The sequence below is a fragment of the Arctopsyche grandis genome, chromosome 4 (assembly GCF_051622035.1).
Source record: "Arctopsyche grandis isolate Sample6627 chromosome 4, ASM5162203v2, whole genome shotgun sequence".
Classification (NCBI taxonomy): domain Eukaryota; kingdom Metazoa; phylum Arthropoda; class Insecta; order Trichoptera; family Hydropsychidae; genus Arctopsyche; species Arctopsyche grandis.
In genome coordinates, this window is record NC_135358.1 from 33295972 (window position 1) to 33320268 (window position 24297).

Sequence of the window (24297 nt, forward strand, 5' to 3'; positions counted from 1 at the left end):
ATATTAAAATAATTATTATTTATTTACATAAATATGTACATTGGGAAAGACGGCATAGCCGATGGACCCAATTTTATATCTTCACATGATGTCTTTATCGGGTTGCCCCTGAGCGACATCTATGGTATTAAACTTGTACATAAATAAATTTTGAAATTATATTCAAATAGTGGTAACATAGTGGGTAGAATGGTTTTGGCCAATTTGATGAGGAGTGTTTCAATAAATTGCCAAATCTGATAGGAAACGATCGACTTGGTGTCACAAATGTCCAAGTCTGACCGGCAGCACTACAGATAATACTCGGAATAAATTCTTTTCATTCGAGGTCTACCCAAGGGATCGAACCCGACAACCTCTCAGTGTTAAGCATTAACACTGAGAGGTTGCAATACTTGTTGAAAAACTTTTCAGAGCTTGCGTCTACTACATATGTATGTATATATGTACAATCAAACGTAATGATTAAATTTGAATTGATGATTATCTTCACTTTGTTTTTAAATTATTGACCTTTTGACGGCACATCCTTAGTGAATTTCTAAGACACGTTGCAGAAATATCTTCATCCCGATGTATCCACTGCTATTTTTAGTCCTAAGGTCGGCGTTTTCTTTGGCGCCAGCTCTAACCTGTTGCATGCCGGAGGCTATAAGAGTAGACGTGGCCATTCGACTAGTTTTTCTGGGACTCGTTTATGTCCCGTCTCCGCTATCTTATCATTATATACATCTAACCAAATCAAATCGAACTTTTTTTACGTTCGCCTCGATTTTTGTTGCGTACATATACATATGTATGATATACATATTTTCAATCCCTTTGACGTCGCCATATTTAGAATTTTTAAAATAGTATTTTCATGCGTTCAATTTTTTTACCGCCGAGCGACTCGTCTACGCATGAATAAGTATGAATTAAAAAAAAATGTCTTCTATAAAGTTAGAAAATCATTCACGTGAAAATAGTAACTTTCACCACTGTTTAATTGAGTTGTGAAGGGGCGGTATAAAGCCACGTTTGGATAGCTAGCTGTCATCGCTTCGGTCTTTTAACGACTTCGTTAATGTTCAAACTACTCTAGCTTCATGCCGGCGACATAAGCTTGGATTAATTTTAGCTAATCCCCGTATTTCGGTAAAATATCGAAGCGAAATATAGTCGAAGGAGTGGAAGTGGTTCAAAATCAGATCACCAATTTTTGACGGGCAGGAATTTCATGGAACTAACTAGGGATATTGCAATACCGGTAAATCGTCAAAATTTCACAACAGGTAAACATGCCGGTGAATTTTAAAGTTAACCGGCGATTTTACCGGACACCATTTTATCGCGAATTAATTACATATAAATACATACATTAAAATCGATGCAAATGGCGTATTCTGGATTAGTTTATTTTCAATATTAAATGTGGCAATTTTAAATTCGTTAATTCACCGGCAACACAGACCGACCAAATCGTAATGAATGCGATCAGACGGTTGTTTCAAATTATGATCGACCCTTTCGAATAAATGGTCCGAACTTTAAATAAATATGATTGGTTAAAAAATAAAATTATTTATTTTGCGAATTTATTTTAATGCATGTATGACATTTTTTATCTGAGAATTATTTCATTCATTTACGATAGGTTAAAGTTTTTAGGAAAACTAACCACATTCAGTTTTATATTTAATCCACGAAAATATTTTTTCGTTTATCGGTTAATACTGGTATACCGGTAGTAGGAGAAATCATTTAGCGGGTTTTTGAAATTTGACGGTAAATTGCAATTCCTATAACTCGTAACAGATCTACCAAGCTTTTAAAAATCATTTCATTATGTTCAATTAAAGTACCAACGTATAATTGACCGTTCGAAGTCAGTAATCAATTATTAAATTGAGTATGTCTAAATGAGTCAAAATTTTATTGCAATGATCCTTCTCTAGCAACGGAATTGTACATTATAGCATACAATAATAATAAAAACCGATAGATTTTCTTTTACCTATAAATAAAACATTCACCAGTACACAATTTCTTTCAGAATTTTGCACAACACTGGTTAGTTGCACCTTTTGTCACCGTTCGTCCGTCTATCCGAATCGTGTGCATTTGCTATTTATTTATTGCATTTCGTCATCCTATGTACTATAGTGCAATTCGGGATCGAGACCGCAATAGTGATACGGCCATGTCTGATTTTTTTTTATTATAGATTTCGTTACATTGAATTGTTTACGCTTTCGTAAACAGACTAAATTGCTCAAGTATGTATATACATACATATGTACATATGTATGTATGTACACGTGTGGGGGGTATGTGTATGTATGTATGTGTGTATTGATTAAATTACTCAACGAAATTAATTTTTGTAATTTTGTTTGATTAGCCGGACTTGGGACCGGCTGGCGTGTCCATACACAAAACAGACGTCAACTGCGTACCTACACTAATTACGTATTACATTACATTACATACATATGTATGTGTGTATGTAAATATCGAGTGGAGACAAATTGTCCCATTCACCAGCCACGTTATACATATTGCGTGTCTTGTGTGTGTTTGTATTTTTACGCATTTGAAAATGATACAAATGCAAAATACGCATTGCGATTTATTGTTATAAATCGAATCATTTTAATTGCATTGTGATTATTATTCTTATCCACTGACCGTGTCGCTCAAAGTGTGCGATTTTTCAGCAGGGCCACCTTTGAATGGTTTTCAGTGTTTTGTGTGCGTAGATTTGTTGGGTAATCGTTTTTTAGGATTATGTGGTAAGATTGCATTTGTAATAATGGGCTTATGGATAGTTTTGTGGCTTGAGCCTTTTGCTCCGTTTTGAGTTGTGACACTGTCTAGTTTTTTTTTATACCCACCCACATAAATACATATGTACGTGTACATACATGTGCATGATAGAAAATTTTGCCGTTGGATCTTTAGGTAAAGAAAAATTGTATAATGGTCTGCCCTACAAATGTACTTGATATGTTGTTGAATTACTTTTCTTAGTATGTGTACTAGTGGGCATTTTTTCATCTAATCAACTATCATAGATTATCGCTTAATAACTCATTTCGAAATATTAAGCGAATTACGTCAATACATATCAGTCGACTGATCTTAGAAAAGTCTGAATCCAATCAAGCCATGCCAGCAGCGTGGCTCGGTGGTTGCGTCGAAACTAAGCACCGAGAGGTCGCGGGTTTCGATCTCGTGAGCTGATTGCGATTGAAAATAATTTATTCTGAGTATACTCTTCAATGCTGCTGGTCAGACTTGGATATTTGTGACTACAAGTCGATCGTTTCCTATCAGAGTTGGAACGGCTTCTCATCGAATTGGCAAAACAATCCTACCTACCGGCTATTTGAATATGATTTCAAAATTTATATATGTACATGTTTAATACCATAGATGTCGCTCAGGGACATCCCGATAACGGCTATGCCGCCTTTCCCAATGTACATATATGTAAATAAATAATAATTATTGTAATAGTGTAATTATTTTTGTTTTTGATATTGTATATATGTAAGTGTGTGTCTTAGAAGCGCAATCTTGAGCTGTTTTGCAATTTTCTACAAATCAGGTATTTGGTGGGTGATTAGTAAAATGCAATTAAAATAAATATAGATAGTGAAAAAAGTAGCTTTTCCCCGCTGTTTTATCTATAATATTTGCAATGGGGTGGCATAAATGCGAGTATGGATAGCTAGCTGCCATCGCTTCGATCTGACACAAGATTCCGATGTAAATTTTAATGAGTTCGTTAGTGATTAATCTTCTGTAGCTTCATGTCGGAGAAATTAGCTCACTTTAATGTTAGCTAACCCCCGTATGTTGGTAAGATATCAAATCGATTTGAAGAGTGGAAATGGTTCAAAATCAGATCACATTTTTTTGACGGGAAAGGATGTCACTGAACTGACAGAGTGAAGCTTACTTACTAATCTTTAGGCATTCATTTTTGTGGGTCGGAAAGTTGTATAGTATTTTAATCGGTTATTTATTTAACCGCATAGTTTACATATTAGTAATATTACAATGGTAATTATTTGAATGTTTTTTATTTATGTAGAGTGTGTTGATTATGGTGCGCGACATGCCATTCGATAAAAAATGATAATGTTGTTTGTTTGGAGTCAATAGTTCAAATAGAAGAAAAAAAAAACAGACAATATGTGCGTCCATTCGTGTGGTGTTTAGCGGGTTGAAAATTCAAATGAAAGGATATACTTTTAAAACGAATTTTTATTTCAAAGCTTTACTTAAAATAACTTACACTGGAAAATAGTTACAACGCAATGCATAACCTTATGTTTATGTATAAATGACAGTTGATTGTTGCAGTGACAGATATAGTGATGTCGATTGATATAACTTAACGACATCACAACACATTCACGCCCTCACACAACCGAACAATCACACATAACATACACACACGCACACACATACACAAACACACACACTCTCACTCACACATACACACACGCACGTGTACATACATACACACACACATACACATATGACATATATTCATTGTTGTCGTTGATTTGCTGTTTGTTGATGAGATGGAATTAGAGTCCTTAGCGAAATTTTCCAATTAATCGATTGTCACTTCGTGGTAAAGTCCAAACCGGTCGGTTTACATATGTATGTATGTATATATGGCCGTTGCCCGAAATACATATGAACTGGCTGTTTGTTGTGAGTGGTTGTTATTACATATATATATAAATATGTAGATGGGCAGGCGTACGGAGCATACGCTCATGTGTGCTAAAATGACTCGAAGTTACAGAATGAAGGGGCGAGGCGCGGGCGGTCGCGCGGACTCCCCGTCGGCTGGTTTAAGTAGGTGGGAGCTGCTGCGACGGGGCCCCCGGCGACTCCGCCCTCCACTCGCCCTTAGGAGCTCTCGCTGGATGCTTCTTGTGACTTTTCATCGGCGCTCTTCGCCTTCTCTCCCTCCGCTGACTCGTTGCTCTTGTCTTCCGAACTCGCTGACTTCTCTTCTGAACTCTCTGCTGATTTGGGTTCGTCGGCTAGTGGCTTAGATTCGGCTTCTACTTCTCTTTTGCTTGGGGTGCTCTCTTCGCTCGAGTCTTTCTTCTCTTCCTTTGATACGGACTCGTTGCTGCTCTCGGCTTCCTTCGCTGGCTCTGCGGCTACTTCTTTCTTTTCTTCCTTTACGGCTTCGATGGGTGCCACTGGTTTCTCTTCTTCTTTCTTGACTTCTTCGGAGGATTCTGATGACTTGGCGTCGGCGATTGGTGCTACCTCTGGAATCTTTTCTTCTTCTGTGTCTCTCACTACTCGGACGGCTTCGTCTTCGGCGGCGATGGCAACTTTAGGAATAGCTTCGACGGGGGCTGCGGCTTTTTCTTCCTTTGCTGGCTCCACTGGTTTTACTTCGGCGGGCTTGGCGGGCTCGTCGCTCTTGGCCGGCTCTTCAACTTTTTTCTCCTCCTTGATTACGGCTGGTTCTTCGGGCTTGTCTTCGGCTGGTTTTGGAGCATCCTCTTTGACTACTTCGCGCTTCTCTGGTGTACTTTCGGCGGGTTTCTCCTCTTTGGGTTTTTCGACCGCTGGTGCTGGCTCTTCGACAACTTTGATGGCTGGTTCTGGGGCTGCTTCCTCTTTCTTTTCGGCCGGAGCTACTGCTGCTGCTACTACTGCTGCTGCTGCTGCAGGCTCAGCGTTGATTGGGATCACAGATTTCGAATCAGAGGCGATCGGTTCTTCGGCAATGGCAGCTGGGGTTTTAGCAGCTTCAATGACATCGACAATTTTTTCGGCTACTTTAACTTCTTCCTTGGGAGCTTCCTTCTCAGCTTCTTTGGCTGGTTTTACTTCCTCTTTAGGGGCCTCGGCTACTTTTTCTTCTACTTTTTCGGCTGGCTTGTCTTCGGCTGGTTTTTCTTCGGCCTTTACCTCTTCTTTCTTTTCTTCTACTTTTTTCTCTTCTACTTTATTTTCTTCCTCTTTTTTCTTTTCTGGAGCAGCTGGACTTTCTTCAGCTTTGGGTGCTGGTTCAGATTTTTCCACTGCAGCAGGAATGGGAGCTTCGTTTTTGATCGCATTTTCGGGTTCTTCCGCTGACTTGACCGATACCTCGGCAGCGGCTATTGGCTTTTCCTCGGACACCGACGAGTAGCCATCGTTGATGGCTGGTACTTCAGCCTCTCCCGCCAATGGCATACCATAGGCGACGGCTAAGAATGCCAGGGACAATAATAACATCTTCATCCTGCGAACAACATAAAACACAAGAGTTAATGCCAGACGACCATACAAGAAACGGATATTAGCAATAAGATGTAATGAGGGCCCGCTCGTTGTCCAATTGAAGTAGTTGCGAGCGTAGTCGTCTCCTAAGGGCGCAATTCCGACTACATATGTACATATCTTCCATACTTTCGTTCGGCCACATTAGAAAGTTATTGTCGAGACGAAGGCCAATGTTAGAATGACATTGCGGACATGTGCAATTATCGTATGTGTGTGTGTGTGTGACAATGACAGATGACCCTTTTCAAAACGTTCGATGCAACTCTAATCTTCCAATTGAGACTGATCACAAAAGCGATTCGCGTAGGAGCGCCCGTGCACTCAATCTCTCTGCAATCGCGTATTTGCCCGTTATTTCGGATGGGTTTTTATTTTCGTGCGAGCGAATCATGTTTCTGTTGCATGATCGATTTCGAGAAGTAAATAAAAAAAAAACGTAATGGTAAGAAGATAGTATGTGCCCATGTGTGTGGATGTTATGTGAGCTGGGCGATCGTGTCAAGTTCAAACACCTCTCGGGCAGCTTGTCTAACCGGAGGAACTCGTTTCGATTCCCGCCGTTTGTGTTATGTTTTTAGGAGATAATTGCATTCGCGAACGATGCAAACGCACTTCCTAGCCGTTCTTTAACCCCAACCGTGCGAAACTGGGTAAACTATCGACATTATACAATATTATATTAGAACGCTTCGAAGCTTTTTATGCCAAACTACGTCTATTCGCGAGGATGACGAATCGGCATCTCTGAACGAAATACTAATCAGGTCGTACGTAGTAATTTAGCGTTATAACGCAGCCAGTTGAAAAATCCATTTAAAATTTTGTCCTTTTCACTGCAAACGGGGCACGTGGTCGTCGCGGATTCGTGTCGAGTGCTAATTTCCTGCGATACGTGTGCATCGTTCGTCTCGTGCGTGTCGCGAATGCATGCAAATTCCATGCAGCCCAATTTAACCTCTAAGCCGCTCGGCATTCGCTCCCAACCTATATAATACATAAGTTAACACGAATCGTACGTGCGATTGAATAAACTCTCGCACGAAAAAACATATTTGTTAAATTTGTGCTGTCTAAATACGTACAATGTCGCCGTCGGCGTAATATACTGCTGTTTTTACAGTTGCTCCGTCGGCAAATATCGCGGCAAGACAAGTAATAAATATATAGTAGTTATATGGCGAATAACACATATGCTATCGTACATATATATATATTAATATGAAGCCGTTCGATGGTGACTTTGAGAAATGTGCCATTCATCAAATATTTGTCAGGCGAATTATTAAAAAATATATATATATATATATATATATATATATATATATATATATATATATATATATATATATATATATATATATATATATATATATATATATATAGTATATATTATACAATGTTTAAAAAATGAAAATTATTTTTTGACTTATTTTCGGTCGAGCAATTTGAATTACACGTGTGCCGCTTTTGAGTGCGACGTCGTATTGAAACTTTTTAATTGATTTGTTTATTTACAACGTCAATAATGTAGATATACATATATATGTTAATGTGTGTATGTCCGTCACATTGACCGATGCACGTGGGAGTTGTCCGCTTGTCCGCTCGTCGGTGTCTCCGCGCCAATTTTCCTATTAAGTCTTGTATTTGTCGCATTAAACCGACGACACTCAAATGCCAATGTTATACTTGAAAGGACTCCAATAATCCAATTCCTCGAAGACGGCGCTCAAATGCTAATAAAGTTTTATATACATACTTGTATGTAAGACAATAAAAAAATAAAAATGAATTGATCAATGTGAGCGGTCATAGATTACTAATACCTTGGAATAGTCGGTTATTATAATTAGATGTTTCAAATATATTTATTCTATTTCGATTAAATGAAATTTTAAAAAAATTGTGAAGAAAAATAGTTTTTAATGTAAAAAAAATTAAATTAGCTTTGAATGTGGAAATGCATGTAATTAAATACCGGTGGAATTGTGAATATTTTATATCTGCATGGAATATGGTTTCAACTATGTACATTTTTACTATTATCGACTTCGAATAGTATGTAAAGCGTGTAAAAATTCAAATGATTTTAAAAGTATTGTTTAAAATTTAATTTGAAGACATCCTTGAATGTCTATCGTTTTCAAAACAGATTAGCCTAAAAATATGCGGAAATTTTTATCAAAATTTGATTAGAAACAGGTTGTTGAGTACATGTAATAATAATGCATTCATTCATTCATTAATGGTTTAACTGTAACCGAAACTTCGCATACAAGTCAATATTACTTAATAGCGCGCGATTATTACATCAGTTTGAAACTTATGTAACATCGATAGGCGCGCGTAAAAACAATGTCAAGTGTCGTCGATCGGCAGATAGGTATGTCCGACCAGTTTTTTTTAAATGTATTCAAAACCGAAACATGGTATTATTTTACCAGTCGCAGTCGGGTTTGCGGTTTACAGTTACGAATATTGGTCAACAGTTGAAAGACGGTTACACAATAATTTGAACGCGTGCTCGCACTCCTACCCAAGTACACGCATTTATCGATACATTTTCTTTTTTTTTTTGAATATTTTATTTTATTTTCGATTCCAGTTTTCTTTGTCCGTGTCCGGAGCCGAAATCTCCGGGCGGGTCGGGTCGGGTCGGGTCTGGTGTTGAGCAATCCGGACCGGTTGCGGGCTAAGCGAGCTTAATTTATAGCCATAGCGTAATAGCGCGTGCACGTTGTAAATTATTCAATTGAGAAGCTTTTCATTCAGCTTGTTTCTCTCCGGACCCGTTTTACCGCTTCAGATCGCGGTAAACGTATTTATGCTAATCGGCCTTTTCATGGCCGTCGGATCGATCACCGGTAATAATCACATTTCGCTGTTGAAATACCTTAAGCTCGTTTTAATATCCTTTCCGTAATGCGTACGCTTGAATTTGACTTAAGGTATGTTTTCGTAGTCTGCTACGTCGCGTCTTCAAACATTTTTTCAATGTAATATTTGTCATAATATCGTCGTTAAATGTTGTATTATTGAATGTAAAGAGTGAAAAAATGTTTGCAGTGCCAAAAAATGCCCCGGAAATGATATAAGATATCGACGTCGGGTCGTAGACTATGGAAATGCGTCTTTAGGAAATCTGATAAAACGTTACAAACGGATTTAAAGTATTGACATTACGTTCAACTTTGAATGAAAATATAATATCTGATGTGCTGTTTTTTCAATGAACAGATAAATGTGCATATATAAATATACTCGTTCATAGTAACTTGAGCTTTTTCCTGAGTAAAGTACAGTATAGAATATAGATACAGTCGTTTGCACATATATGAGAAGAAATTTAGTGTTTGAATATATGTACATATGTACATAGGCAGCTTTATACCCGTATTTAAACTCCTACTAAGGCAATGACGAGTATAAAAATTCAAAAGAAAGGGTATGTAATATGATTATAATAGTTAAAAAGTTCAAAAACTATTTCACAAGCAGTGTAAATTGTGCCCGGTGTAAAATATTGCAATCAAACAAGATGGTGTATGTTTGTCGACCGTTGAACGATAATACCGGTGAATCACCACCATTGACCATCAATCGTACGAATTGTCTTTTGTTAATGCCAACGATGGCTCATTATACCATTGTGCTTCATTTACAACAGGCGCCTGATTTTGTGCGTGTCTGTTTTTTTTCTGCCATTGTATGTACGTATGTACTGTGTAGGTACATACATACATAGAGATTCTGTCGACCTTGTTATCGAAACTGTGACGATCGGCCTAAAACAACGCGGTCCGCAAAATTTCAAACGAAACTTTTCAATTACAAATTACATATACAGTGTAGAAATCACTTCCGCTTTATTTGTTTATTTATTTATTTTTTTATATAAATCCAACAAGAAAAATTTAGGATATTTTTGCATTCGTTTATTATCGCTTCCGCATCATTTTGCAATTTGTATATACATACATATACGTATTTTGAATACAAATTATTTAAACATAATCGTCTTGACGCTGGAAGCTTTCTTAAATCCATTTGACTTTCAAAATAACGCTTGAAAAAATTGAGCTTTCACATGCGAACTACAGATTTATTGCTAGAGTGCATCTCTCTTTTGTTATGTAAGGATTTAATCGTATATATTAGCGCTCGATATTCCTTTTTTTTTTGGCATGTGTATAATTAATGTAATATCGAACGTGTGTGCGGCACGTTGGGAAACGTTTTCAACATTTCGCGCGTTTCGTAATACGAGTCGTTAACGGTTTAAATGTCAGCGTGCATCGAAGATGAAACGGTGCATTATTTCCAATGCACTTTTGTTGATGGAATTTGTCGAAGGACGCGTTTAATTTATACGAAAGATGCAAAAATTCTTCGGCTAAAATATTTTAAGATGACTTTTCCTGGTTCGATTCAAATTTTAGTTCGTTGATATTACGCAAGGAAAGTTTGGCATTTGATTTAATTAATTTATGCATATCTATAATATGTTTATGCAAATCGTTCTAAAGAAACATTTTGTTCTTTGTATGTATTGTATATATATGATACGTATTCGACCTTCGTAAACTATTTCGGGTATTAATTCGACGGTATGTTCTTAGGAATTGAAATGACAATGAAATATAGATACACATGCTCGTATATGTATGTAGATTAAGTATGTATATGTATATTTTAGAAATGTATTCAATGTCTGTATAGAATGAAAATCCGTTATTATCTGATATAATTTTTCATGATTAATTTACATTGCAGTAGTGAAATTTTCTTTCTATTGAGAGAAAAACATATTTATTTATAATATATGATATGTAAAGTAATTATTACCAATAATGAAAACAATGTTAGCTATTTTTAAATCTCATCATCATACTGATTTCATCGTGAAAGTCTTTATACACAATTTACTCGAAACAATGGTTCATTCAGTTAATGGATTTTCATTCTATGCTGACGACGATATTGAGCGATTCCAAGACAAAGAAAACTGTATTCGAGTTAATTTTTAACACTTTTAGCAACATTGAATTTTAAATATGACTAAATTTGCAGTGAAAACTTTTATATCGATAAGTCGACTTTTGCATGCGACGACTGTTTTTTTTTTTTCAAAACAAATTCAAGAATCTATTCACGTTATTTTGGAACACTATATTTCTAGTTGAAACACTTATCAATAATGCAATTTGATGTAGAAAACTTTCAAGATGATGTTTTCTATGGGAGAAAAAAGGACTCGGCTAAATTGTGATTTTAATGCAGTTTTGTTCCCATTTTCATACTTAATTTTGTATGAACTGCAAAATGGCGTATAATTATTTTAGCAATACAATATATAAAAGTTTTAACTTGAATTACGTATCAATTCCTTTTCAATACCAACACTACATAGTAGAATATAATGTTTAAAATAACTTGCATACAATTGAACTGAGGATTCGGAACAATCGTGTATGTAGTATATATAAGGTTATTACAATTATTACAACCCGTATATTGCATATGTCTAATAGAATACGAAAGAAACGAAAATATATGATACAGCCATCGTTCGATCAATGAGATCGATCGATATATTAAATGTATGTATATCAGATATTCACAGATATGTTCACTTTGTCAGGAAATGGCTGTATCATGCACTTTGGTCACTTAGGATGCACATTTGGGGGTGGGTGGGTCGGTGGGGTCGTCGTCGTAGTTACCTGTTAGTGTGTGTGTGTAAGACGGGTTTAGGGTGACGGGTGGCGGATTCCCAATGGGGTGCTGCGGTGTCCGGTGGTGGTGTGATGTGGCGGGGCCGCGGCGCAGCCTCTTATATAGGGACACGCCGCGCCGTCACGGAGTCGCGGAGGGGGCGCATCATCACTGTGGTACTCGTTGGTACTCGTACTGACCAACAAACACCTCCTCACTCCTCACTCCTCACTCCTCACTCCTCGGCCGCAGCCGCAGCCTCATCCTCAACCTCAGCCCACAACACCATTGACCACTGCACGCCGACGTCACTCGTCACCGCGTATGATGAGTACGTCTCCGAAATTGCAATCGCGTTTTTGCCAACTTTGCCGATTCTCTTCTTCGGTTTTGTTTTCAGATTGTTTGTACGTACGCTTTGACGACCTCGAAAGGATGCCTTTTTACTTTATATTATGGTGGTTTTGCGTTGTATTTTGTAGAAAGGATTTGAAGCCGTGTTTTGATTTTTAAATGCTTTTTATCATTACTAAAAATTAAGCTCACAAAACATCTTATATATATTTTAAAAGCTGCTGATCTACTGATCATTTTCTATTTTACGATTTTAATTTAATTGTGTTAGTAATCATAGTATTATATTGTTCTAATGTTAATATGTACAGCATAGTAGGAAAAACCTATTTACAATTCTTTTGAAAAATATAGGTAACCTCAAATATATGTACTACACGTTTGTTTATTCATCCGGAAAATCTACCATCTTCAATTCAGAACCGCCAAATTTGGTATACTATCTCGTGGTACTCTACTTTAGATCTTTGACGGGTTAGACACTATGGAATTTTTTGATACAGCATAATAGGAAAAAAAAGCTCAAAAATCTATTTACAATTCTTATGAATGCTCATAATACATCTAATACATAATATTAATTAAAGACTGTCTAAAGTCGACGATCTAAAGCAGATTGTGTTAAGGTAATCTGTGTTTATACCTAAAGGGTATAGACATTTTGTTGTAATCACCGAGACTCTTCGCAAGTGTGTTAGTACGGTTATTAGTGATTCTTTCATAGAATCTACTGGTTAGTTTGTTAGTAATGTCTGTAACTAATGGAATATTATTCATGGCATGCAGTTTTTTCAAGTTAGTATATATGTATATGTATGTATGGGTGTGCTATAAATTATTTTTAGAAATTTATTTTGTATTATTTGGAGCTTGGAAAGGTTAGTATTCCAGGCGTTATTCCATACAGTTGAAACATAGGTTAATAATGGTAATATGAGCGTGTGATATAATTTTATTTTATTTTGAGTTGATAAAGAACTATGACCTTTAATATTGGGTATATTGAGGATGTACCCCGCATCGCCTTACATTTCGCTGCCTCAATGTGAGGTGCCCATCTCATTATTTTATCGAACGTTACTCCTAAATATTTTATTACTGATTGCCATTTGAAGCTATGTAAATTATTGATTTTGTAGCGAAAAATCTTCGATACATATGTATTATCAAGTAGTTTTTAATAGATGTATTTTTTGTGCGTTTTCAAAATGTACGATTTATAATTATTTCAAAATCGATTGTTGAAAATATCAATACATATATTTGAACGGCGTGGCGTATAAATATTATTTAAAAAAAATAACATTTATTTTTGTTTATCTTTTTTTGGTCGGTAACAGTCGATGTACATATGTATAATTTCAAGCGTTTAAAATATTTGATGAAATATATATGTATACAATGTATGTATACATATATGTGCCGTTATATTTGAAAGTTGCAGAAGTCAAATTTTCACTTCTAAAACACTAATTCTGTTTGGCTAAATTCAAAAATTGTTTTCACTTATTTTAAGTCGATATGTCCAGAATCGCGGAAAATCAAAATAGACGTATTAAACGCCACCAGTATTTTTTTTAAATATTGTTAAACGCAAAACATTATATTTAATGTTTGCGAAATATTTCTCGAAGTGAAGATAGATGGATATACGCCACTTTCAATTATAACGGCTCACATCTATGTTAAATGAAAATTTTAATTGAAATTTGACCCTTTAAAGATGCGATATGTATCTAAATCAATTTTGATAACCGAAAATGACTGCGGTTTTCCTCTAGAGTCATATTGATTCTTTTTTAATATATATTTTCCCACTTTTATATTATAGCTATAAATGTCATGGTAGCTTTTAAGCGATTCAATGGAAATATTTGCAGAATAACATTGGTTTACATAATATAATGGTTGATAAACTTCACACAACTTAAGAACTCTCGTAAAATTTTGCCTTGTGATATTTCTATAAAACTGAAACCTAGTCATACAATTTGTATTCTAAACATTAAATATTCCACCTATGTATGTACATATTATTGTTTATAAGCTGATAAACTCGATTGATGAAAATTTTCACTCGACAAATTTTGTATGAATTATAGATGTTGGATTTTTGTTATGTTGTGTATAATTTAACTCGAATGCTTATGACCGTGACTGAATTATCCATTGCAGATGCCATCATGCTCACCCATTTAAAAAAAATTCTTAGAAATTGATTTCGATAATATTTGGATTGCTCAAGATATATTTTACCTACATATAATTCGTAGAAAAAAATTGTGACAGTGCTAAAAGTCAGTTCATCATAAAATTATACGGTTTTTAAAAATCATACTTAACAACTGCACTATTGCTTTCGAAATATTTTGCACATAAGTACTTACATAGCTCTGTAGCTCAGACTTGCTGAAACCATTGATTGCTTGTTTTGTATTACTTGTACACAGTGGCGGACTGGGACTGAAATCAGTGCATGCCAGGAGTCAAAGGGGCCCCCCAGGGTTAAAAAATTTGCCCCCCCCCCCCCCCCTCATATAACAAAATTTTCTTCTTTCCATCACGCTAAAAATCAAGGGAAAAATTTTTTTTTTTCAAAAATGGGAATAAACAAATTAAGGTAAAAGAAAAATGGCAAAAGCAAAATAGATCCATAAATTACATTGTATATTTCGTTTTAACCCTTGTCCTAGGTAAATAGAATGCATCATAAAAGAATCAGGGACTTCATTTCAGCTTTTTCTTGGGCTGGCAAAGATTGGTCAAATTGAATTTTTTTTCAAAAAATCTTTTTATATCGGAATAAAAATGGAAAATATTCTTTGAATACACCTTATTGAGTTATAAAATATGAAAAAAATAAGCTTATATTTGAAAAAATAATTATAAAAAAATATTATGTAAAAATCGAAAAAAGCGCCGCAGGCGAAAATTTTTTTCTAAAAATCTTCACATGGTCAGCAAAAATCGACCATCGAACTGAGTCACTAAAAAACTATCAATTAACTTAATTTCTACCGACTGTCTTTTCACTTTATCTATGTACATACATACATACATATGTACGTAATAACAATAGATAAAGTTTTGTGATCATGCGAAAATCTGGATTTTGGGAAGGGGGCCCCTATCCTATATTTCTATATACATGGATGTGTCTAGATTAGGATTAGATTTTATATTCGGAAACTGTTTACAATTGTATATTTAAATCTTACTATATCGTCGAAGTATAATCAAATGTTATTTTGAAAGTATGAAGTAAATTTAAATAGCTGGTTGATGATGAATCGTCCTATCAAAATTGTTTTAAGCAATTCAGTTTATATTATTCACGGAAATTTGTTTATTACCATTTTTATTTCAGTAGGTAGTTGTAACATAGGTATTGTTATATACATAATATTGACGTTGGAAATGGGCCCGGCAAAAGGGCCCACGTTGAAATGTTGAAACTTACATTTCGAGCCTAATACAAAAAGTTAACCAATCTTTGGGCTGTTAAAGCAGGTATTAGTTGTTTTTGTATATCGTAAGATATTTGTTTTGTTGAAATACCCAAACTTTAGGTCCCAAAGTGCAATATCCTATAAATTTTTACACACGTGAAATAGATAAAAAGTTATTTAATTTTACTGAGGGCCCATATTTTCTAACAGACAGTGGGGCCCACATGCCATCGGGCATGTTCGCTTGTATGGCCAGTCCGCCACTGCTTGTACATACAAATTGATTTACAACTTATTGTATTTGTTTTTGCTGCAAATCTTTTTACTTAATCTACATATATGTATGTACATATATCAAGTGTCATTGGATAAGTATTGTGTTCGTGAAAAATATCCACCTCTGTATGTACATATATGAATTGTATCTTATGTAACAAATTACATTCTACAAATATAACATGTATGTATAATCATAGGGTTGGACATACCCAATATTTTTATCGATGATGCGTACAATATTTATCATGAGATCTTTTATACAATGTTTTGACATAAAAACAACTTTTGTCTAATAAAGATTAAGTATATGTCTATGTAGTTTCCGGTTTGATAAGGTATCTATTTAATTAATAAGTTGGTTTCAAAAAATATGCATGAATTACTAATTTAATGTAAAATCGTTTCGTTCCCACGATTTTTATATTTGAATTTAGTTTGTTTTTTGTGGCATTGTTTTTAATTTTATGTAGACATAACATTTCTTGAAATATATACATACATATATACGATGCCTCAATATTGATTACAACTTTAATTGATAAAATTTTACGTTGACAATAGTAAACGAATTTACCATTTGTGTTTTATGACCATGTTGACTCGTTCAAAGTAAACCAACTGCACTTTCTGTATATACTCATATGGAATAATAACAAACGCACATACATAAATGAATAATAAATTACAATTATTATCGTTTCCTTTCTAAGACGAAAATTCATATTTTTTTGTATTTTATATATAAAACTCGTTCATAAGGGACGATTGCATGGATTATGAAGCGATTTCGAATACTTTTCTAAAGTTTTCAAAATTTATTATATCGATTAGGAAAACCTTCTCGTAAGACGCTTGTCTTCTTTTAAAAGTCGTAATTATTTGCTAGTTAGAACGCTGATGCATCTCTGCTTACGAAATTTGCCATAGCTAGAGAGTCTACGAAAAACCCAAGAGGGACTTATTGAGAGAAAAATATTTCGCCTGTTTCAGAAAATATTTTTTCGAAGAACAAAATTGTTTTCAAATGAAATTTTGAGATCAAAAAAGTGTTTGTGAAAAAAAACTTTCGACCGAACGTAATAAAAACAAAACTTTCGAATCGTTATTTAATATGTCTTTGAAAGAAAGTTTAATCTTTTTGTGAATATTTCATTCTGATTACTCGATTGATTGTATTTTATTGTGAAGAAAAGCCTCATCTATTGGCATAAAAGTCACTGAAAAACAACTATGGCAGAAAGATTGCTGAAAACAAATCCTTCGAAAATAAAAATCTTTCCATCAATGGGCTACATCTCTCGGAATCTCATCAACATTTCAGAAGTATTTAGGCACTTTATGTTCATCATTAACTTTTAAATATATATTTATATAAAACAATTTGGAATTAAATTCATATGTAGCCAGCATTATGGCTTGGTGGTTGCGTTTATGTTAAGCAAAGAGAGGTTACTGGGTTCGATTCCTTGCTAATCTTTAATACTGCTATCATACTTGGATATTTGTAACTCCAAGTCGATCGTTTCATATCCGAGTTAGCCAATTTATATGATTTCATTGTTGAAACTGTTCCTCCATCAAATTGGCAAAAATCGTCATGTCATAAATATCTGAATTTGATTTATGTACAATATGTAAAAATGTATGTACAAGTATAAATCCATAGATGTCTGTCTCTATGGATTAATTAATCAATTAATTAATTGCTAATTTCGTGTTCTTCAGCCTCTCGAAATACAGCGATTTATGCAATAAAATTCTGCAATGTTTGTAGTTAATTGTCGAGAAAGGCGCATTGGGATCTACCTGGTATATATCTATGTAAAATAAAATATTATAGTTAGCAGTAATTTTCACATATGAAGAATCTCGTCGAATTATATACCTACATATGTACATACATACATTTGTATGTAAATACATTGTACACACCGAGTTCTAACGACTATTCTAGGGCACATGTTTGTTGTCACATCACTCTCAATATTGGTTTTGTACATGTATGTAAATTATATTTAGGCACATTCGTCTTCGCGTAATTGAACCTTGAAGTTCTGTCCTTAGATGTGGCGCCGGGAGCGACTACATATGTATGTACGACCATATTTCAGGTTCGCAAATTCAATAAATTCATTGGAATCGAAGCCTTTGTGACGACAAAATGTAAATTAGAGGCAATTAATAAGTTCCCGGAATACTTGCTAGTACACACACAAGCCAGCTGTTGTAGCATCCGCCGTCGCAAATATTTAAACTACATAGAGTTCGTATAAATGAATCTAAACCCGATAATTGCAAACAATGCAAATCGGCCGAGCGAGTGCGTCAATTCGTGTATAATGTCTTCGTCAAATTATGCATTATTAATGAGCGGTTGGAGATTTGAATATCGCTTAAGGTGGCGCGCGTGCGTGCGAGATTAAAGACTTCCGGTCACCTCTTGAACCGTGTAACAGTAAACGTAACTAAAGGTAATCGTGGACCGTTGTTGTTTGTATCAAATGTAACAGTTAGGCAAATTGTCGATTTCAAAACGTATGTTCATGTAGTGTCATGAACAAGGTGAGCTGTGTCGTGGTGTGTAATTACGATTAGAACACTTATGGTAATATATATGTATATGTATGTATTAGTCGGATTTTAAACTCAAGTTGTTTGTTGTCTCAATACATTGTTGTCTGTATCAAATGCTTTTGGCTGTAAAATCCGTATCGAATTTTGTTCATATTTTAGTAGTGTCATTCAATGCGTTGCATTTATGATATACTAGTGTTATATAGTAGTACCCGATGAAATATCATCGCATGGGTTATGGCTAGAGACACGTATTTTGGGCATCTATTTTTGTCAATTTTAGCATTTTAGCGTTTTAGGGCATTAAAAATGTTCAATTTTTAGCGTCTATTTTTATGTTCTAGCGTTATGAGTTCAAATATAAATTATTAATATGATGAATTTTAATAAAATTTATATACATATATACAATTTAAAGACAACACAACAATAAAAAAATAATAGAAAAATTCAAAAATGTTTTGGAATTAAAATTATAATGAAAATAAAAACATGAATATACAAATACAAAGACAAAAATCATGAAAATAAAAATGTAATACCAATTAAAATTTATTAAAACTCAACATGGAGCATATTTCTACAGATTATTTTTGAGATTCGTGCGACGATCGGTAACAATTATATTGTATTTACTAAAATACCTTTCAGCGTCCACACTGTTGACGGGACACCAAATGGATTTTAGAGCTGCACAACCAAACTCTTCATATTTAATTTTCGTTGCCATCAATAATAGCAATATATCCGGCGTGGATTCACTTTTTATATTCTCTATTAATTGCCTAAAAAAGTGCTGATATCCTTCCAAACATTGAGCCTCCGTTAATACATTAAACAATGGCAGGTTTCTAAAGAACAAAAACTGTTTCTTTAACATTAATATTAGATTTTGAACCTGCCACAGATGGATTGAATAGTTTACTCAATGTTCGGAGGAATAGATTTGTCTTATTTAGTCTTGAGTGCGAGTCTAGTTTTAAGACGCTTTTTTGAGCAGCCTTTTGGATTCACAGCTCCAACTGTCTTCTTTTGTTTACAGTAGTAGACAAAAGCAGTTGCTTGGTTTCGACGGGAAAAACACCGTCCATGGTAAACTGCAAGCTCTGTTTTATCCCCTCAATTTCTTCACATAATAAATGGACAAAGGGATAGGAAGACCCTTCTAAATTGTCTATTAATTTTATCAATTTTATGCAAATTTCACTTTTTTTTGTTATTTTAGCATCTATTCGCATATTTTACGAATTTAGCATCTATTCCGAATTTTAGCATCAATTAAGCATTAATAGCAAAATGCCCAAAATACGTGTCTCTAGTTATGGCTTATTAAGTTATTAAATAAATAAAAATATAAAAGAAATTGTCGGTTCTGTGTTCGATCCGCACGCGGTCGTATTTATTTTTAAATACCTTTTAAATATATTTAATTTAATATTTATATTTGTTTAGTATGAAAAAAAATGGTAAAAACAATCTACCTACCTACATATAAACAATATAAAACACCAATAGAAAAATTAATTAAATAAAATTTTAATAGATGGCGCTTAATGCTCAGAGACTAATTTGCCTAGAGGAAACATTGATAGCAAACACAGTATACATATAAGTTTTTTTCTTTTGTTATTATATTCGGACATTTTGTTGGCAGTTTTTAGCTGTGATCTACATACATATGTCGAATCGAAACGACTGTTATATGTAGTACGGCGAGCGTTAACTTACGCAGACATACAAAATAGCGATATTATATGCATATATGATTCTGTCAATTTAAGACACCTACATACATATGTATGATGGAGCTATCCCTCGATTTTTAGTATAATATGGTTGCTACATCCATATAATATGAAATTAATCATTAAGTGAATTAAAAAGTATATATATAACTCAACAGACAATAATGAAAAATCAACAGACAACAGATGTAGAAATGCATAGTGGTTGCGAGTTCGAGTCCCACTGGTTGTTACCGGCCAGACTTTGGTTTATGACTCCAGGTCGATGGTTTTCTATCAGAGTTTGCCAATTTATCTGATTTTCATTGAAACGGTTACAACAAATTGGCAACCTTTACCCAATTCTCGCAGTTTTCGAGTTTTCAGCATCTCGAATTTCGCTGATTCGTATGAAAATGCTGTGAATTTGTCGATTTATAAAAAGAAAAAGCTCTAAAAATGTAAGTTTATCAAAAAAAATTATCCATAGATGTATCCATGTTTCTTTGTTTAAATTATTCTAAAAATTGTATGCTTCGCATAACGAGGAAAGACCAGAAACGGAATACGTGGGTGAGAAGTATGACAAGGGTTTTGGATATAGTGGATAGAGTGAAGAGATTGAAATGACAATGGGCGGGCCATGTGGCCAGAAGAATGGATGAAAGGTGGACAAAAGAAGTGCTAGAATGGTACCCGAGAGAATGCAAAAGGGTGAAAGGATGACCACAGGGAATATAGGTAGACGAAATTACGTAAATGTGTGGAGTGAGATTGATGAGAGTTACGCAAAATAGAGACGAGTGGAAGCGTGTTGGAGAGGCCTTCATCCAGCAGTGGATGGTGAATGGCTGTTTTGAAGTGTTTTGCGAAGGGGCGGTTGAAAGCCGCTATTGGATATCTAGCTGTCATGGCTTCGATCAGACACCACATTCAGATGTAATTTTGAATGAGTTCGTTAATGATTGAAAACCTCAATGATGAAAAAGCTCGTGTCTAAGAAAATGAATGGTATTTGTATAATTGTGAATCATTTTCCCCATAAAATTACAAATGTATGTGAAACATTGAAAGTGAAAAAGTCAATTCGGTGCAGTTTGAAAACATGGTAAAATTAAATCATCATATGTATGTAGACCTTGACTGTATCGCGATTGATTGATTAACTATGTATGTACATATGTGCGACTATCGTAACATCAATGGAAACTTAACAACAATGCATAATCGCATCACTCCTACCTAATTGTCATCATCGCATTTCATTGATCAATACACTCATTGTTTCAATGAAGTCGACGCATATCTAATTATTGCACTTTACATTAGGATTAGGTTATTGTGGGTGCATTCCAAGTGCCAGTATATATTTAAATAAACATGTTTTTCTTAAACAAGTGCACAGACCGTATATGTGTGTGTGTGTTTGTGTAAAAAAAAGTGTATATTTGTGCAATCTGCACGTATTCTATCATTAGTTATCGGTTGTCAAAAGTGACGTAAGTTTTTGGCATGTCTATTTTGTTGATGAACAATGATAACATTTTTTTTTAATGTTTTTTTACGCTTGGTTTCTAATTTAATGACCTTTACTAATTCGGACTCACTGATTGCAAATTTGCTATTGAAATTTCTCTAATTGCAGTGTTGCGCTGTTCGGTTCATAAGATTAGGCCAGGTTGCCACGGATGCGGACTGTTCATCAAAGGACAATTCGTGTACGGTCATCAAGGACCATTCATCTACAGAATTATTTTCCTTGATGAACCGTCCTTTTCATGAACTGTCTCCTTGATGGATAGTTCCTTTGATGAACAGTCCTAGATTCAAGAAAAGATACTCAACTGGGCAAGAGTGGATTATATGGAGGGCCGGATTAAAGGGGCAGCAGACTAGGCACCCAAATTTTTTTTTTATTAACTTTTAAAATTAAATTTGACTTTATTGAAACTTTGGTTCAATATTTGGCTTATAAAATATTTTATATTCAACTTAATTTTTCTACCTGAAGGAATAATACTAACTTTAAAATATTATAATTTACGAAGAACACAGGAGATCGACTGTCAAATATCAACGACTCACGAATAAAACTTCCCGAACAATAAACTGTCGTCAGCACAAATGTTTATTTGGAATTGTATTTTAATGAAATAACTTATGATGAAAATTATGCTGAAACGTGACGCTTAGCAAAATATTGGAAGTATTGAATATTGGAAATTTGCATCAATAATAAACTTTTATTTCAAATCTTTTTGATCAAAGATAGTTTCAAAATTTGATTTTCGTATTTTAATTTTTTTTTTATTCAATCAATCAATGTACACTCGTAATTACAGATCACTCCAATGCGACTAGTGTACTATAGACATTAAGAAATTATACATATATATTTTTTAATACATAATCATTGCATAATTCGAAACCATACATGACATCGTATACAATGCGATCAATAAACATCGAATACAATACGTTTAATAAACATTTTCATACAACATACGAATGTATACAATAAACATCCACAGAGACATCTATTGAGAGAAACCCGATGAATCCTGAAATATAACTAATATAACGGAGAATATATATAAAATAATATAACGGAGAAATGGGTAGGGAAAGCCAATTTTTTGCAGGAATCGTTTCAATGAAAATCAGAAAAAATGGCAAACTCTGATAAGAAACGACAAACCAAGGTCTGGCCAGCAGCAAGCAGTGTGACTCGAACTCATAACCACACTGACCATAGCAAGATATGCTAACCACTAGTCCGTGCTGCTGGCTATGTTCCACAATAACATGATCCTATTGAAAATTTTATTTTATTCATTTTTCTTAATATTATATACGATTGAACATAAAACGTGTATATCTATATCTATATATGTATATAAAAATGAATGTCTGTGTGTGTCTCGAATAGGCTCCTAAACTACTGAACCGATTACGATGGAACTTTCAGGATTTGTTGTATGCATGTCCGGGAAGATTACTTTGAAAAAAAAAACAGGAAAAAACGGGAAAAACGGGAATGAGTGTCATTGCAACGCAATAATTTCAAATGTGTTCGCTGCCTGCGTTTTTCCGACAAATGGGAACGGGAACGAGAACGGAAACGGGAATTGCATGCGTTATTATTGCATTGCAGCGCATGCCATGCCGGGTTCAGCTAGTTTTGAATAAAATTTTGTTTTTTTTCTAATTTTTCTTCAGCATGTAAACTTTATAACATTTATTGTTTAAAAAAATTAAGGAGGGGAAAGGGGGAGGAGCTCTGAAATCCAATTTGCTTAAGGGTGCCACTTGTCCTAGGGCCGGGTTTACTTATATGGATAAATATATGGATATATAAAGAAGCAAAAATTATATATATAAAGTAGACCTCCTTTTTCTCGAAATCTATCCTCAGACTCCCAATGATACTATATGTACATAGGTATAAACTTCTGGGTTACGAGAAAACCTTCATTTTTTAGGTCATATATTAAAAATGTTGTTCGCAGATGTGACCATGCACTTATCGTTTTAATTTTTGTATATTTTCAATTAAAATTTCAAATTATCACAGCCGACCTTATTCCATATGAATGCAACAGGACTAATTTTCACATCAATCGTTTCGTTTTCGTCAGGCTCGAGTATGGACAACTGATCAAACATGCAAGCATTATGAAAATGGATCATATTTGCCGATGGGAATGACGGTGCATTTGTTGACTTTCGACTCGGATCCATTGCAACTCGTCATCATCATCATCATCATCATCATCATCATAATGGTCGTGGTGGTCTTCAAGGCCAAGTGTTTGATCGTTAAATCAGCGGTCGTTCAACCCCCGCGTTGCAGCATCTCGCCGGGGATATGTGGTCTTGTAGCATTGCTAAAAAACGGACGAACC

General features: G+C 34.6%; 2 protein-coding genes across 3 annotated transcripts in view; one reads left to right on the top strand and one right to left on the bottom strand.

Moving 5' to 3' along the window:
- Atg101 (autophagy-related protein 101) overlaps positions 1-24297 on the top strand; it is a 115701-nt gene that overhangs the window by 14666 nt on the left and 76738 nt on the right. The window lies entirely within an intron of this gene.
- Positions 4240-12365, bottom strand: LOC143911151 (uncharacterized). Of its 2 annotated transcripts, none has more exons than XM_077429915.1 (2): positions 12021-12365; positions 4240-6256 (listed from the first exon to the last, which is right to left on the bottom strand). In XM_077429915.1, exon 2 carries the CDS (start codon positions 6253-6255, stop codon positions 4915-4917), a length of 1341 nt encoding a protein of 446 aa, XP_077286041.1. In that variant the 5' UTR covers position 6256; positions 12021-12365; the 3' UTR covers positions 4240-4914. The 2 variants fall into 2 exon arrangements, with proteins under 2 accessions (XP_077286041.1, XP_077286043.1); XM_077429917.1 differs by lacking the exon at positions 12021-12365 and adding an exon at positions 7090-7581 and having other exon boundaries at positions 4240-7041.

What these genes read in the sequence shown, in the direction of transcription:
- LOC143911151 (XM_077429915.1), bottom strand. Translation starts at nt 6,255, where the DNA reads ATGAAGATGTTATTATTGTCCCTGGCATTCTTAGCCGTCGCCTATGGT.